This window comes from Tachysurus fulvidraco, chromosome 1, assembly GCF_022655615.1.
Source record: "Tachysurus fulvidraco isolate hzauxx_2018 chromosome 1, HZAU_PFXX_2.0, whole genome shotgun sequence".
Taxonomy (NCBI): Eukaryota; Metazoa; Chordata; class Actinopteri; order Siluriformes; family Bagridae; genus Tachysurus; species Tachysurus fulvidraco.
Window position 1 is genome coordinate 24,815,876 of NC_062518.1, and position 12,421 is coordinate 24,828,296.

Below are 12,421 nucleotides of genomic sequence, written 5' to 3' on the forward strand. Positions count from 1 at the left end.
GAAGCTATGCAGTGTGCGCTGTGTCAATGGGACACAATCAGCATGGACGTGACAGCAGCCTTCAAGACAGAGAGGAAGTCGTGGTCTCTGCATTAGTCTTGAGTGGACTGAGGTCTGTACATTTTCACATTTTCCCATGATTCTTCCTGCATTAAAATGTTAATGAATAGCAGCTGAGAGATAGGAAGTAAGAGAAATAGAGCAAGAAAACCTGAGGACACACACATAGAAGTTCTTTTGTTCTTTTTAAACAGGTACACGTTTCATTCTGAACGCCAAATTCCACACACATCACAGGAGCAACTCCTTGTCCAAAGTACTGGCAGTTTTACCCATTCCATTAAAGCAGCAACTCACAGTACCAGCAGACTTGGCAGCAGCACTGAGACTCAACAAATAACATCTGGTCCTCCTTGTCTACTCTGATGAGCAAACAGCAAGGAGATGGATAACAGCAGTTTGTAGTGCATCAACTTTTGGCACTACCACAGAAAAAAAAAGATTAACAGATTCAATCTCCCACATGAAAAGGATAGTGTTTTTCAGGGGAAAATAGGACATAAAATGCTAATTGCAGCTGATGAGGGGGTGTCAGCACTAAGTTGTGTTTACTTGGATGGGAGTGGAATGAACACTTCAATCTGCTTTCACTTTACTGCAAGGAGAGTTTAATATGGAAGCTGCACTTGCTATCTACGTCATAGCGTTTTTAAGTGGTCAGTTTTGTACTGTTTTGATTAGCTTTGATTAGACTATGATAAATGCTAATTGTGAATGCACTCTAGAACATATTTGACACGGATGCAAGGGTGAGGAAAAGGTGAACAAACGCCTAAAAGACACAGTTTAATCGACTCCATGCACACAACATAACTTAAGTAGACAAGCTGAGATAAACAAAACACACACACACAACTTCTACACCGAACCCCCCAACTGCTCCCCAGGCGCCGCAGCATAAATGGCTGCCCACTGCTCCGGGTGTGTGTTCACGGTGTGTGTGCACTTTGGATGGGTTAAATACAGAGAACAAATTCTGAGTATGGGTCACCGTACTTAGCCGTATCTCACTTCACTTCACTTAACAACTGATATAGAAAACTATAGAAAGCTACCTAATGTCTGATTAGAACCGTATTCTTCCTAGTACATTAGTGTATTGATGCAACTCTGCTTCACTGTATTAACTTAATGTCACAAAGACTATGAGTGCCGTCTCGCTACTGAATGTGTACGGAATGCTAGCAGAATTCCACAAACATATTTTCATGCCCCTGGATCACAAATTGAATTAAAAAAAAAAAACCCTCAAGGAATGCACCTTTAACCATAGGCCTGGACCAGATGTTCCTGACCAAAATGGGCATCTGCTGTCTGGGCCACACTTGAAGGGCAGGAAACATGAAAACATCTGTGTAGGCTTTAAAATGAAAGTGAGAGCAAAGTCAGTTCCCATAGCACAGTCTTCTCTATGGCCAAACACACTTCATTAAATTTACAGATCATAACATGTCTGCCTCGATAAAGATGTTGGCGACCTCTGCTTCCACTGACAAAAGGTGACTTTTGTTTTCACAGTTAAAAAAAAACAAAAAAACACCAGGTTTCTGGCCCTTTCTCAGGTGTAAAGCTATCGTGTGCGCATATGCATTATGGTTTGTCTTGTCTTTTCCCTGAATTAAAGGTTTGTTCATGTCTTCTGCTCATATACAAGTGTCAGCTTTTGCACTGTACCTGCTCTGGCAGAGATAATTCACATGGGCATATGGTCCAACTGAGACATTCCTCAGCAATGAAACGATGTCTTTCCCATTTTCACCCACACCTTCCCCTTTTCCAGGATTCCCATTCCTGCAGAATCTTGCCACTTTACAGGGAGAAAGAAGGCAGACACCCAGGCCTAAGATCCATGGGTAATCTGCTTGCAGTCAGAGAGTCACGTTCCAGTGACTGCTGGATAAACGGCACGATCAAAGTCCTGGGTGTATTTGTTTCATCAGCCAAGAAGCTGAGCACAGACTTCCCATTAACGTAGTCCATACCGTTGCATGACGTATAAAGAAAAAAAAGGCACACAGGAGGAATGCAAGAGAATTCTATGAGGTCACATTGTGTGCTTGAATCCCATTAAGTGCTCGATTGTTGCACAAATAGCAGCTGTCAAAGACATCCGGCCTCTGCACCTCAGATGTGATACTGCTTCCATCAACTTAAATTTTCAACTTTCTTCATGGTCTAAGCCTCTACTTCAGGGCCGCACAAAACTCCAAAGCCCAGATCAAGCCTCTGCTAGACACGCACATGCAACAGTACTGCCATGAGTTCTGATTATCCAGAACTTGTTAAGATAATCACCAAAGTAACAGAACCATTATGCAATGGACAAAAGTGCAACAGAAGGTTCAATACAGAAGACCGGTATCTGCTCCTCCCACGGCAGCAGATAATGAGAGAGCGCTTTACAATGGAAATGCTTTCCATGATTAGGCTTCATATGAACCGCATGAAGGACTGTGCAGAAACAGGATAAGCTTTTTTTTCCCTAATCGGTATTTCAATTTGTGAACTTTTTTGAATCTTCCAGAAAATGCTATAAAGATATTGTTTATGACTCATTACACTCAATAAGCATAATATTGCAACACCGAATGTTATTTTTTGTTTTAAAGTCATTAAATTTGCATTTTAGAACAAATATTTGCAATTATGGCAGTCATATTTATTTTTTCTTCGACCTACCATCATGCGTACTGAACCATGACAGATTAAGTGCTCCATATTCATTAAACTGAATAGAAAGAAGCAGAGAACGTACAGAAATGGATTTAGCTTCTGGAGTCTGCCTTTTGACTCAAATCTCTCACATTTAGAGAACTGAATATGACCGACATCGAGAGAAAAGTGAAGCAGAGATCAATGCAAAACATCAGTTTAAAACCAGATTACTTTAGAAGGACATTCTAGAGGAGTAAGTATTCTGCAACTGTGATGTCTCTCTCATCAGGCAGGTAAACCCATGAACCAGGGAAAATGATAGCCAGCAAAATAATGTAATGGATCTAATTTCACTCTGTTAATTTTCAATAGACTTTAAATAAGATAAGGAAACGGCATTGATGTCCACCCTGGATAGAGTGCCAACCCATCGCAGGGCACACACACTCTCATTCACTCACACACTCACACACTAAGGACAATTTTCCAGAGTTGCCAATCAACCTACCATGCATGTCTTTGGACCGGGGGAGGAAACTCGAGTACCTGGAGGAAACCCCCGAGGCACGGGGAGAACCATGCAAACTCCACACACACAAGGCAGAGGTGGGATTCGAACCCCCAACCCTATTGTGTGCTAACCACTAAGCCACTGTACCCCAGTGTAATACATACTCTGCAAATTTTGTTAACATAAAATTAGTAACTATATATATTTCGTTTTACATAGTTCTGATTTGTACCCACATAACTTGTAAGAAACTAAACATCACAGGGTATGACAGAACCCTATTTATTATTATTTTTTTATATGAAATAACCCTATTTAATTATATTCATTCCCGGTTATTTTTAATAGATGGAAAAGCTTGCAGATGGAAATTCTGGCAGAACTGTGCTATTATAGACCATTCTGAAGCTGGTGTTTAATAATGCTGTGGTATTAAGGGAAAAAAATGTAGCAAGGACCTCCTAAACATATGTCACGCTTATCTCACAGATTTAGGAAAAAAGGTAAAATAGAAAAGGTTTGATTATAAATCCATCTAAAACTCACTTGGAGAAAAATAAAGCCAAAAGCATTCAATTTAATTCACAGATGAAAGTCAAATCCAATAAAGCCTGTCAAAGCCTCAAAGAAAGTTATCTCGAAAAATGTTATCAAGACAATCACAAGTACGTCAAGGCACATGTGCATGCTTAGAAAAAAAGGGTTCATCTAGCAATCTGAAGGATTCTTTGTTTTTGTGCTCTAGTAGTTTAAATTCTACAACAGATTATATCCCTTTTAGGGGAAAAGGCTGAAAATCTACAGTCATTAAGCATCTGAAATTTTCTCAGATGTAATTTACTACAATGCTAATACAACCTTTGCTGAAATTGGAGGTAGTAAACACAAAACACGGTTCGTTTGTATGTACATTTTAGGAGGCATTAATACGCAACAAAATGATCAAACTTTGCTTCAATATCCCAACAGTCACATATTAGCTCTCACTGTACAACACACCATACAGTCGTTACCAAGAATGCGGTCTTATGTCTTTAATTAAAGAACACACACGCACACACACACACACACACACACACACACACACACACACACACACACACACACACACACACACTTCTGGCTCCCTGTAGAGCTGAGCTCATATAATAGCACCTCTTCATTTATCATGTTTCACAATCCCACATTTGGGCTTGATATAATGTTATGTTCTTTTCTTTTATAGCATCATGTCTGACGTCCAACTTAGATGGCTCACTCCCAATAACTACCGAGAGGGAAACAATGTATGGCTCTACAGTCAAGGAGGCATCCAGACCAGATATGAAAGCCAAGACATACAGGCTTCAAAAGGCCCACATGATCGGTGTGCTCCCCTTATACGAAACAACAAAACACTCGTTAGTCTCCTGCTTCCATAATACTCATGTCCCGTTCCCATATGCTACAGACATTTATAATAATGTATAAATGAGATGTCTACATTAAGTCATAACAAAGCTCTTCAGGAGCCAGTTAGCACATGAATAATTCAAATGGTAAGTGAATAGCAAGCATGTGCAGATTAATCTTAACCATAAAAATGGCAAGATTGAGACAAACACCTAATTAATACTATCATTTAGCACAGTCAGTGCAGTGTTTGCTTCTCTGCATCCGAGTCTCCTTCGGAGAAATAACTGGGAAGGAAACAGAATCTGCTAAAAGGTTCAAGCAGAACTTCAAGGTTCAAGGTTTCTTTATTGTCAATGCCACCATACAGTAGGGGAATCGAAATACTGCTTCTCAAATCAAGTGTTTATATTGGCAATGCAATGTACAGAGTTTGTATAATAATATGAGCAGTTAGTGCAATAGAGATTTGCATAGATGCAACATCAGGGGACTTGTAATAAATAGACATAAATAAACGGAAGTAATGGACAGAGTTCAACATCCTGACAGCCTGATGGATGAAGCTGTTCAAAAGTCTTGTGGAGCGAGCCTAGAGGCTCCGGTACCTTATCCCTGAAGGCAGCACGCTGAAGTGGAGTTTTGATGGGTGCGAGCTATCAGCAGCGATACTGATGGCTCTGCTAGTGAGACGGGTGTGGAAGACAGAGAGACACTGATGATCTTGCTGGCTACATTCACTATGCGTTGCAGAGTCTTTTGACAGGAGGCAGTGCAGCCCCCGTATCACACAGTGATGCAGTTGGTGAGGATGCTTTCAATGGTGCCCTGGTAGAAGGAGCACATGATGGGAATGTGGGACTCGTGCTTTCTTGGCCAGCGATGTGGTGTTTGTCACCCAGGAGAGGTCCTCAGAGATATGCACCCCTTTGCAGACTTGATGTGGTTGGTACTGTGGCTGGGTACCCAATCATGGGTCAGCAGGGTGAAGAGAAGCAGCCTGAGCAGGCACCCTTGTGCAGAGTTCGATTGGGAATGCAGCAATCGAACTCTGGTGCGCACCAAAAGCGGACCAAACAAGCGTACCGAGACCTCCTTGAAGAGGTGGTGTCTTTACGCTTTCAAACGAACTCTGGTACGGTTCGTTTGTGGTGAGTACATGGTCGAATAGACCTAACTGCAAAAAGTATTGCGTATTTTGGACTAAACCAGCTGCCGTAGTGGGTCGTTGGCAATATTTTTGGAAGATAAGCATGTCACAGTTTCGCAAAAGTAATGCTCGCCGCCTCCTGAAGTGTCTTGCGATGCGTCTTCGCCATTTGCAGTGCATTAAAATTATATTTTCAAGCCGCATCCGAGCTTCATTCTAAAAATTAAGACTTTGCATAGAATGCTGTATACAAGCGATGTAGTAGATTACAACCACGAACATAATTGCAGCGCGCAGTCGTCTCTCCATGGTGTACTGTATGCTGTATTTTCCTCTTTTTGTTTACTTCCGGAGTTTCTCTGGAATTTCCCGCACGTTTATTCTGACCAATCGAGAAGCAGTTTATGAAATACGCTCAAAGACATGTGGCCAATGAATGATGTGGATGTTATCACATGACTGCATTTTGGTTCGTTTCAACTGATGCAGAACAGAACAATCAGTGTGGTGTGAAAAGGAACCAAAACTGCTAAAAATATACAATGTATAATTTTTTGCTTTTGGTCCGGACCAAATGAACCGAACTATAGGTGTGAAAGCACCCTAAAGCACAGTCCTTTAGAACCTGACCAGGTATGTTGTCTGGTTCAGCTGCCTTGTGTGGGTTGATCCTCCTAAGGATCTTTTTCCATGCTGACTGGGGTCAGACATACAGCCTGTCCTTGTGGGAGAGGTGTGCTGATCTGTGCCTGTGTGCTGTTTTGGGTTTCAAATCGGCCAAAGAATTTGTTGAGGCTGTTAAAGGCTTGATGTGATCATCTGCTGTTGTAGTCCAGCTGCCTCAAAGTTTAATGTTTTGTGCATTCTTTTTACTCACCATGGTTGTACAGTATAGAGCCTTTGTTTAAATTAGCTTAGCCTTTCTGTCAGCTAGACTCAGTCTGGCTATTTTCTGATTTCTAGGCTCAATAAATAGTACTTGTGACTAATTATCTTTATTAGATCTCAACCTAACTCAAACTCCTATATTCTGGTGTATGACATTGCCATCATCAAAATAATAATTGATATGAAATCCATCTCTGGAATAGTTTTCATTCCTATAATACAGACACAAACCTGTGGAATCTTCGGTAAGGTTCACCGAAGTGGGTCTAGTAGGTCCCAGGTTCATAGAAGCTCATTTTATTCCATTTGTTTCAGTTTAATTTACATCAGTATGCATTGAGTCAGAGCTAGATCATTCACTAGACTGTCGACATCATACATGTTATTCTGTCACAGATGTTGAGCACAACCTAGTGGTCAGAGCAAATAAGCACAGGTTGCACATTAAGACAATTTCCATCACTGCACGCCAAGGTGATTTACTTACTGCTCTAGTAAATTAGGATAAATTACATTAGAACTCAGTGTCAAGCATCAGGGCACACATTTTGACAGTATTTTACTCTGAACAATGTACAAAAAAAATTACATTTGACTTGCCTGTTTCAACTTTTGTATGGTCGGTCCTCTCAGTGATTTTCTCCTGGCTGATGAGGTAATCAACAATGCGCACACCAATTGGTGGTTCTGCATGATTCCATTCCAGTGTAACCAGTGAGCTGCTGGGCTCATATGAGTGGGACAGTTTGAGCCTGGCCAAAAAAAAGTAAATAGGTCATCAACTATCATTACGGTCATTATTCTGAATTTATGTAATTCTGTAAAGCTGCTTTCTGACATGTCCGCTCTTAAGAGCGTTATACAAATGAAACTGAATTAAAATATGGATAGTCACATGAAATTAGCACCTAATAAAATAAAATAAAGTGGATATTACATTTCAGAAAAGTGTCTGTGGTCTGACGGTTTTGAAATTGGACGTTTAGCTAGCTGGAGATCTCTGTTTGCATGTGTGTGTGTGTGTGTGTGTGTGTGTGTGTGTGTGTGTGGAGTGCACAGAGATCTCCAGTTGGCTATAGTTGGATTCCAATTTCAAAACCATTATACCACAGACACAAAAATTGGAACCCAAGTCCAGCTAGCTGGAGATCTGTATGTATGTGTGTGTGTGTGTGTGTGTGTGTCTATATATATATATATATATATATATATATATATATATATATATATATATATATATATATATATATATATATATATATATATAGGGCACCAGTGTTCTTCTTGATCAGAAACTTGCACCGTCTCTGTGTTTGTGTGCCTTAGACACACTGTTTGCATGCTTACATGGGCTGAGAAAGTGGGGCACACGTTGGCAGTCCATCAGCACCAAAGGCACTGGAGTCACAGCGACACCAGTCATCGATGACATCGCCTTTCCCTGAACACCACAACATGCTCATCATAGCTTCCTGCAAAGCCTGCAAAAGCCAAAGACAATATGTAAGGGTGTTAGGAGACCAACATACTGTTTTCTTTCCTGCTGGATTATCTCTAGTAAGAAAACAGCCACATATCACAGTTAACACAACATTAAACAGAATAGATCCTATTGTAGGAGAATCACATGATGGTTGTTTCACTGGAGCTATGTGTAGACAATACATGGCCAAAGACACTCGCATGTGATTCCTCCCCAAACTTTTGAATCATTCATTCGTTCATTAGAACGTTTCTCTATGGAATACCATTACAATTTTCCTTTCACTGGAACTAACAGGATCAAAGCTTTTCCAGCATGACAATGAACCTGTGCAGAAAGAAAGCTTGATAAAGACCTGGTTTATCAAGACTAGAGTGGAAACAACTGAGCATTCTGCACCTCAACACTTTTGAACCCATGTGGGATGTACTGTACCAGGACAACAAATTTGTGCCAGGCATTCTTGCTGGACATCATCTTGTGTTCTTGTGGCTGAAGAGACAAATATTTACAGCTGATGTCTAAAGTCTAGTGGAAAGCCTTCCCAGAAGGTTATTATATCAGCAATGGCAGAGGCCACTGGGTTTGGAATGGGATGTTCGATGGTCAGGTCTCCACATACTGTACATATAGTGCCACACTAAGAAAATCCAGAAGGACATTTGACTGCCAAACATCACAAACAAGCAGATACCACAATATCTACAGTATATCCAAATTATATTTTGGGTGGCTTTTAGAGTTGAAAGTATTTGGCAAAGAGACTACTAAACTAAACTAAGCAAAATTTTACAATTCATCCACATCAGAAACAATGAATTTTTAATCATTAACTAAAACAGGGCCCCTTCTATATTTTCTATAAATGGAAAATAATTTCTACTGAACCCTCAGTTCCCTCAGATTTATTTTATGAACAATTATCCAACTGTCCAAATATTAAGCTCATTTTTGAAATGCGTCAAATAATATTTATTGGAGCCAAGGAACTTTTTATTCCCAGACTTTCCGCTCACAGAACATTATGTTTCATTCAACTTATTTTTTATTTAAATTGACATTATTTATAGGTCTATCCCACTTTGAAAACCATAGAGCTAAAACAACCTGACTAGACAGAAATAAAACACACCATCCCATGACCTGGTGTCTTTCAGTGCACTAAGCTTATTACACAACGATTTGAATCATTGACATAAGACAGTGGAATTTAAAAGAAAATAACTTCAACTTAATCATTTGCCAGTTCCCACTCGCCAGCTTTTCCTCATCTTCCCAGTCAGTGTAAATGCTAACACATCTTTCCTTACACTTTTAGCATGCCTTGTCAAAATGCTGACTACTTCAACTATGACACAGAACAGCACAACACATTTGATGGCAAAATCTACTTGCTGCATACATGAGCTACTGTAGTAAACATCCGCAACTGAGAGTAATGGTTGGAGTAATGCCACCCCTCCCACCACAGACAGCACACCCTGATCTATAAGACTCACAACCACAACAAAAAGTAACAGTATCAGAATTTGATTTCCTGAAGATGGGGTAAACGTTGTTCTGTTGCACCACTTGAGAGTCCCCTATGTGTGTGGCCCCTTTAGGTTCCTATAAATGATGCAGTGTTAGTCATTTTGAGGACTTTTTTTTCCCACTGCTTGAAATCTTTTAACTTCACAGCTGGGAGAATAACTAATGGCATGTCCCCAAGGACAGAACGTCAGCAACAGAAATCATTCATTCTTTTTTGAGAATGACAATACGTTAGCATAAGAAAGTTCAAATGACATTTTTTTAAGTGTAGAATCCCTTACTTTAACTTCACTTGTAACCAAAGTCTAGCCCCAGCCAAGCAAGAAAGGAGGTGTACGTGTCTCCGTGCTTAGAGAAATAGAGTGCTTTCAGAAGCCTCTCAGGTTCACTACACGCCGATAAGTACCTTTGTGTGTGTGTGCACATCCATGGCACCTTATGCTTGCTGATATCGCTCTCCATGCTTAGGTCACTCACCATTGCGCTCTCCATTAAGAATACTGTGAGCTTATACAGAAATAAACAGATTTTTTTTAAAATCATTTTTATAAACGTTATATAACCTATTTTTTGAATAATATTTGCCTAGCACAACAATGCACACTGAACTTTTCAAGCACTTTCAATCTGCACGGCCATTTTTAATGGGCAATAGTAAGAATATTTTTCTTACCATGGGATCTCAGTTAACTATCTTTGGGTACAAACAGAAACAGGATGTTTTATCCAATAATATTATTAGATAGATAGATAGATAGATAGATAGATAGATAGATAGATAGATAGATAGATAGATAGATAGATAGATCCATCGCATACACACACGCACGCACCTGGTAGGTTTCATTGTTGTTGACAAGCTCATAGATTGGAGCTGCCTTAGTGACTTGGAGTAGCACAGGCTCTGATGGCTTCTGGGTCCCAGGGCTCATGTGGCACAGGTGGCATGAGGGGGGGCACTGGCCCTGGCTGCTGCAGTCCATGCGCACACCTGCTGACAAACGCTTGGCCCCCGAGTCCAGCAGGCTGGCTATATAGGCTGGATAGGTGAGAGTGCGTGCCTCTTTATCCCACTCTTCTGACTCATCAGATGGAGAGTTACCTGCAACCAGAATTGTTTTTAATGTTATCAGCAAAAAATAGAAAATGAATTTACTGAACGGTAACTGAATTCCACATATTTTCTCTTTTCTTTGGTTTTTGTTTTATACTAGAAGAAGTAGTGTGTGACTTAGGAGCGATGGATGGATGGATGGATGGATGGATGGATGGATGGATGGATGCACTGATTGATAGATAGATCATTCCTTTTGAATATAAATATATCAGATTCAATTTATTTGTATAGCGCTTTTAAAAATTCACATTGCCTCAAACCAGCTTTACATAAATATAGAAACAGAATAATAATTAAGTTCCTATTTATCTCTAACATTTATCCCTAATGAGCAAGCCTGAGAGGAAAAACTCCTGAGATGAGATGAGGCAGAAACCTTGAGAAGAACATGACTCAGACGTGAACCTCATCCTCATAAATATATCAGATTCAACCATAAATTAAGCTATACACATACAAAAAACAAAAACAAACAAACAAAAAAAAAAAACAACCTACCACAACAAAACAGCACAGCAATCAGAAATGTCCAGTTACTACGTATGCTTTATACTGTATGCTACCCCTTAATGCAATTGTATGTAAACATGGTATTAGCTTCCACTGTTATCCCGATGACACACAGTTATATGTTTCAGCTAAGTCAGATGTGAGTCACCAGCTTAATAAGACTGAAGATTGTGTGAAGGACAGAAGACGGTGGATGCTTGCTTACTAACTTCCTCCTGCTTAACTCGGACAAGACAGAAGTGCTTTTACTAGGACCACAAGCAGTCAGAGGTAAGCTTTCTGATTACAGAGTAACTCTGGATGGTCTTTCTATCACATCATGTGCAGCAGTAAGACCATGTTTGATTTATTGATACCGGTCTCATTTGAAGCTCACATAAATAATATCACAAAGGTAGCCTTCTTTCATCTCAGAAATATTGCTAAGATAAGAAATATCTCATTACATGATATGTCATTACATGATACATAAACACTAGTTCATGCATTTGTTACCTCTAGGTTGAATCATTGTAATGCTTTACTGTCTGGTTGTTCCAGTAGGAGCATAAACAAGCTCCAGTTAGTCCAGAACGCAGCAGCTAGAAGCCTAACTAAAGCCAGAAGATATGAACATATCACCCCATCTTATTCTCATTGCATTGGCTCCCAGTCAAGTTTCGCATTGATTATAAAAATACTATTATTAACCTATAAATCACTTAATGGACTCGTGCCACAGTACCCAAGATATCTTTTGTTTTTTTTTATGATTTGTCACACCTACTTCTATGAAAAAGTGCAGGCTATTTGGTAGCACCTCAGTACAAAAGGCTACAGCAGGGGGCAGAGCTTTTTCTCACAGAGCCCCACAGTTATGGAACAGACTTCCAATGAGTGTTCGGGACTCAGACACAGTCTCAGTGTTTAAGTCCAGGCTGAAAACACATCTAGCTTTTCATGAATAGCTTTTCTTTAGTAAAGAACTAGATCTGGAGGGTTCATGGGCATAAAGTGTTACGTGAACTGGGACTGAGGAGTGGTGGGACTCTTTACTGTATGTCCCTGTCTGCACTTTGCACATAAAGTAAATTGTCCATCACATGATTACAATCATACCTAACATTTAAAAAATTTGCTCTC

The 12,421-nt window shown here is 40.0% G+C and overlaps 1 protein-coding gene across 5 annotated transcripts in view; it reads right to left on the reverse strand.

The window, feature by feature from the left end:
• Positions 1–12,421, reverse strand: part of astn1 (astrotactin 1) — a 223,503-nt gene that overhangs the window by 12,803 nt on the left and 198,279 nt on the right. For all 5 annotated transcript variants that reach the window (XM_027132844.2, XM_047818340.1, XM_047818320.1 and 2 more), the window contains 3 exons: positions 10,506–10,774; positions 8,004–8,137; positions 7,257–7,408 (listed from right to left, as the gene is read on the reverse strand). In XM_027132844.2, coding sequence (XP_026988645.1) covers positions 7,257–7,408; positions 8,004–8,137; positions 10,506–10,774 — 555 coding nt within the window. The remainder of the gene's footprint in view (positions 1–7,256; positions 7,409–8,003; positions 8,138–10,505; positions 10,775–12,421) is intronic.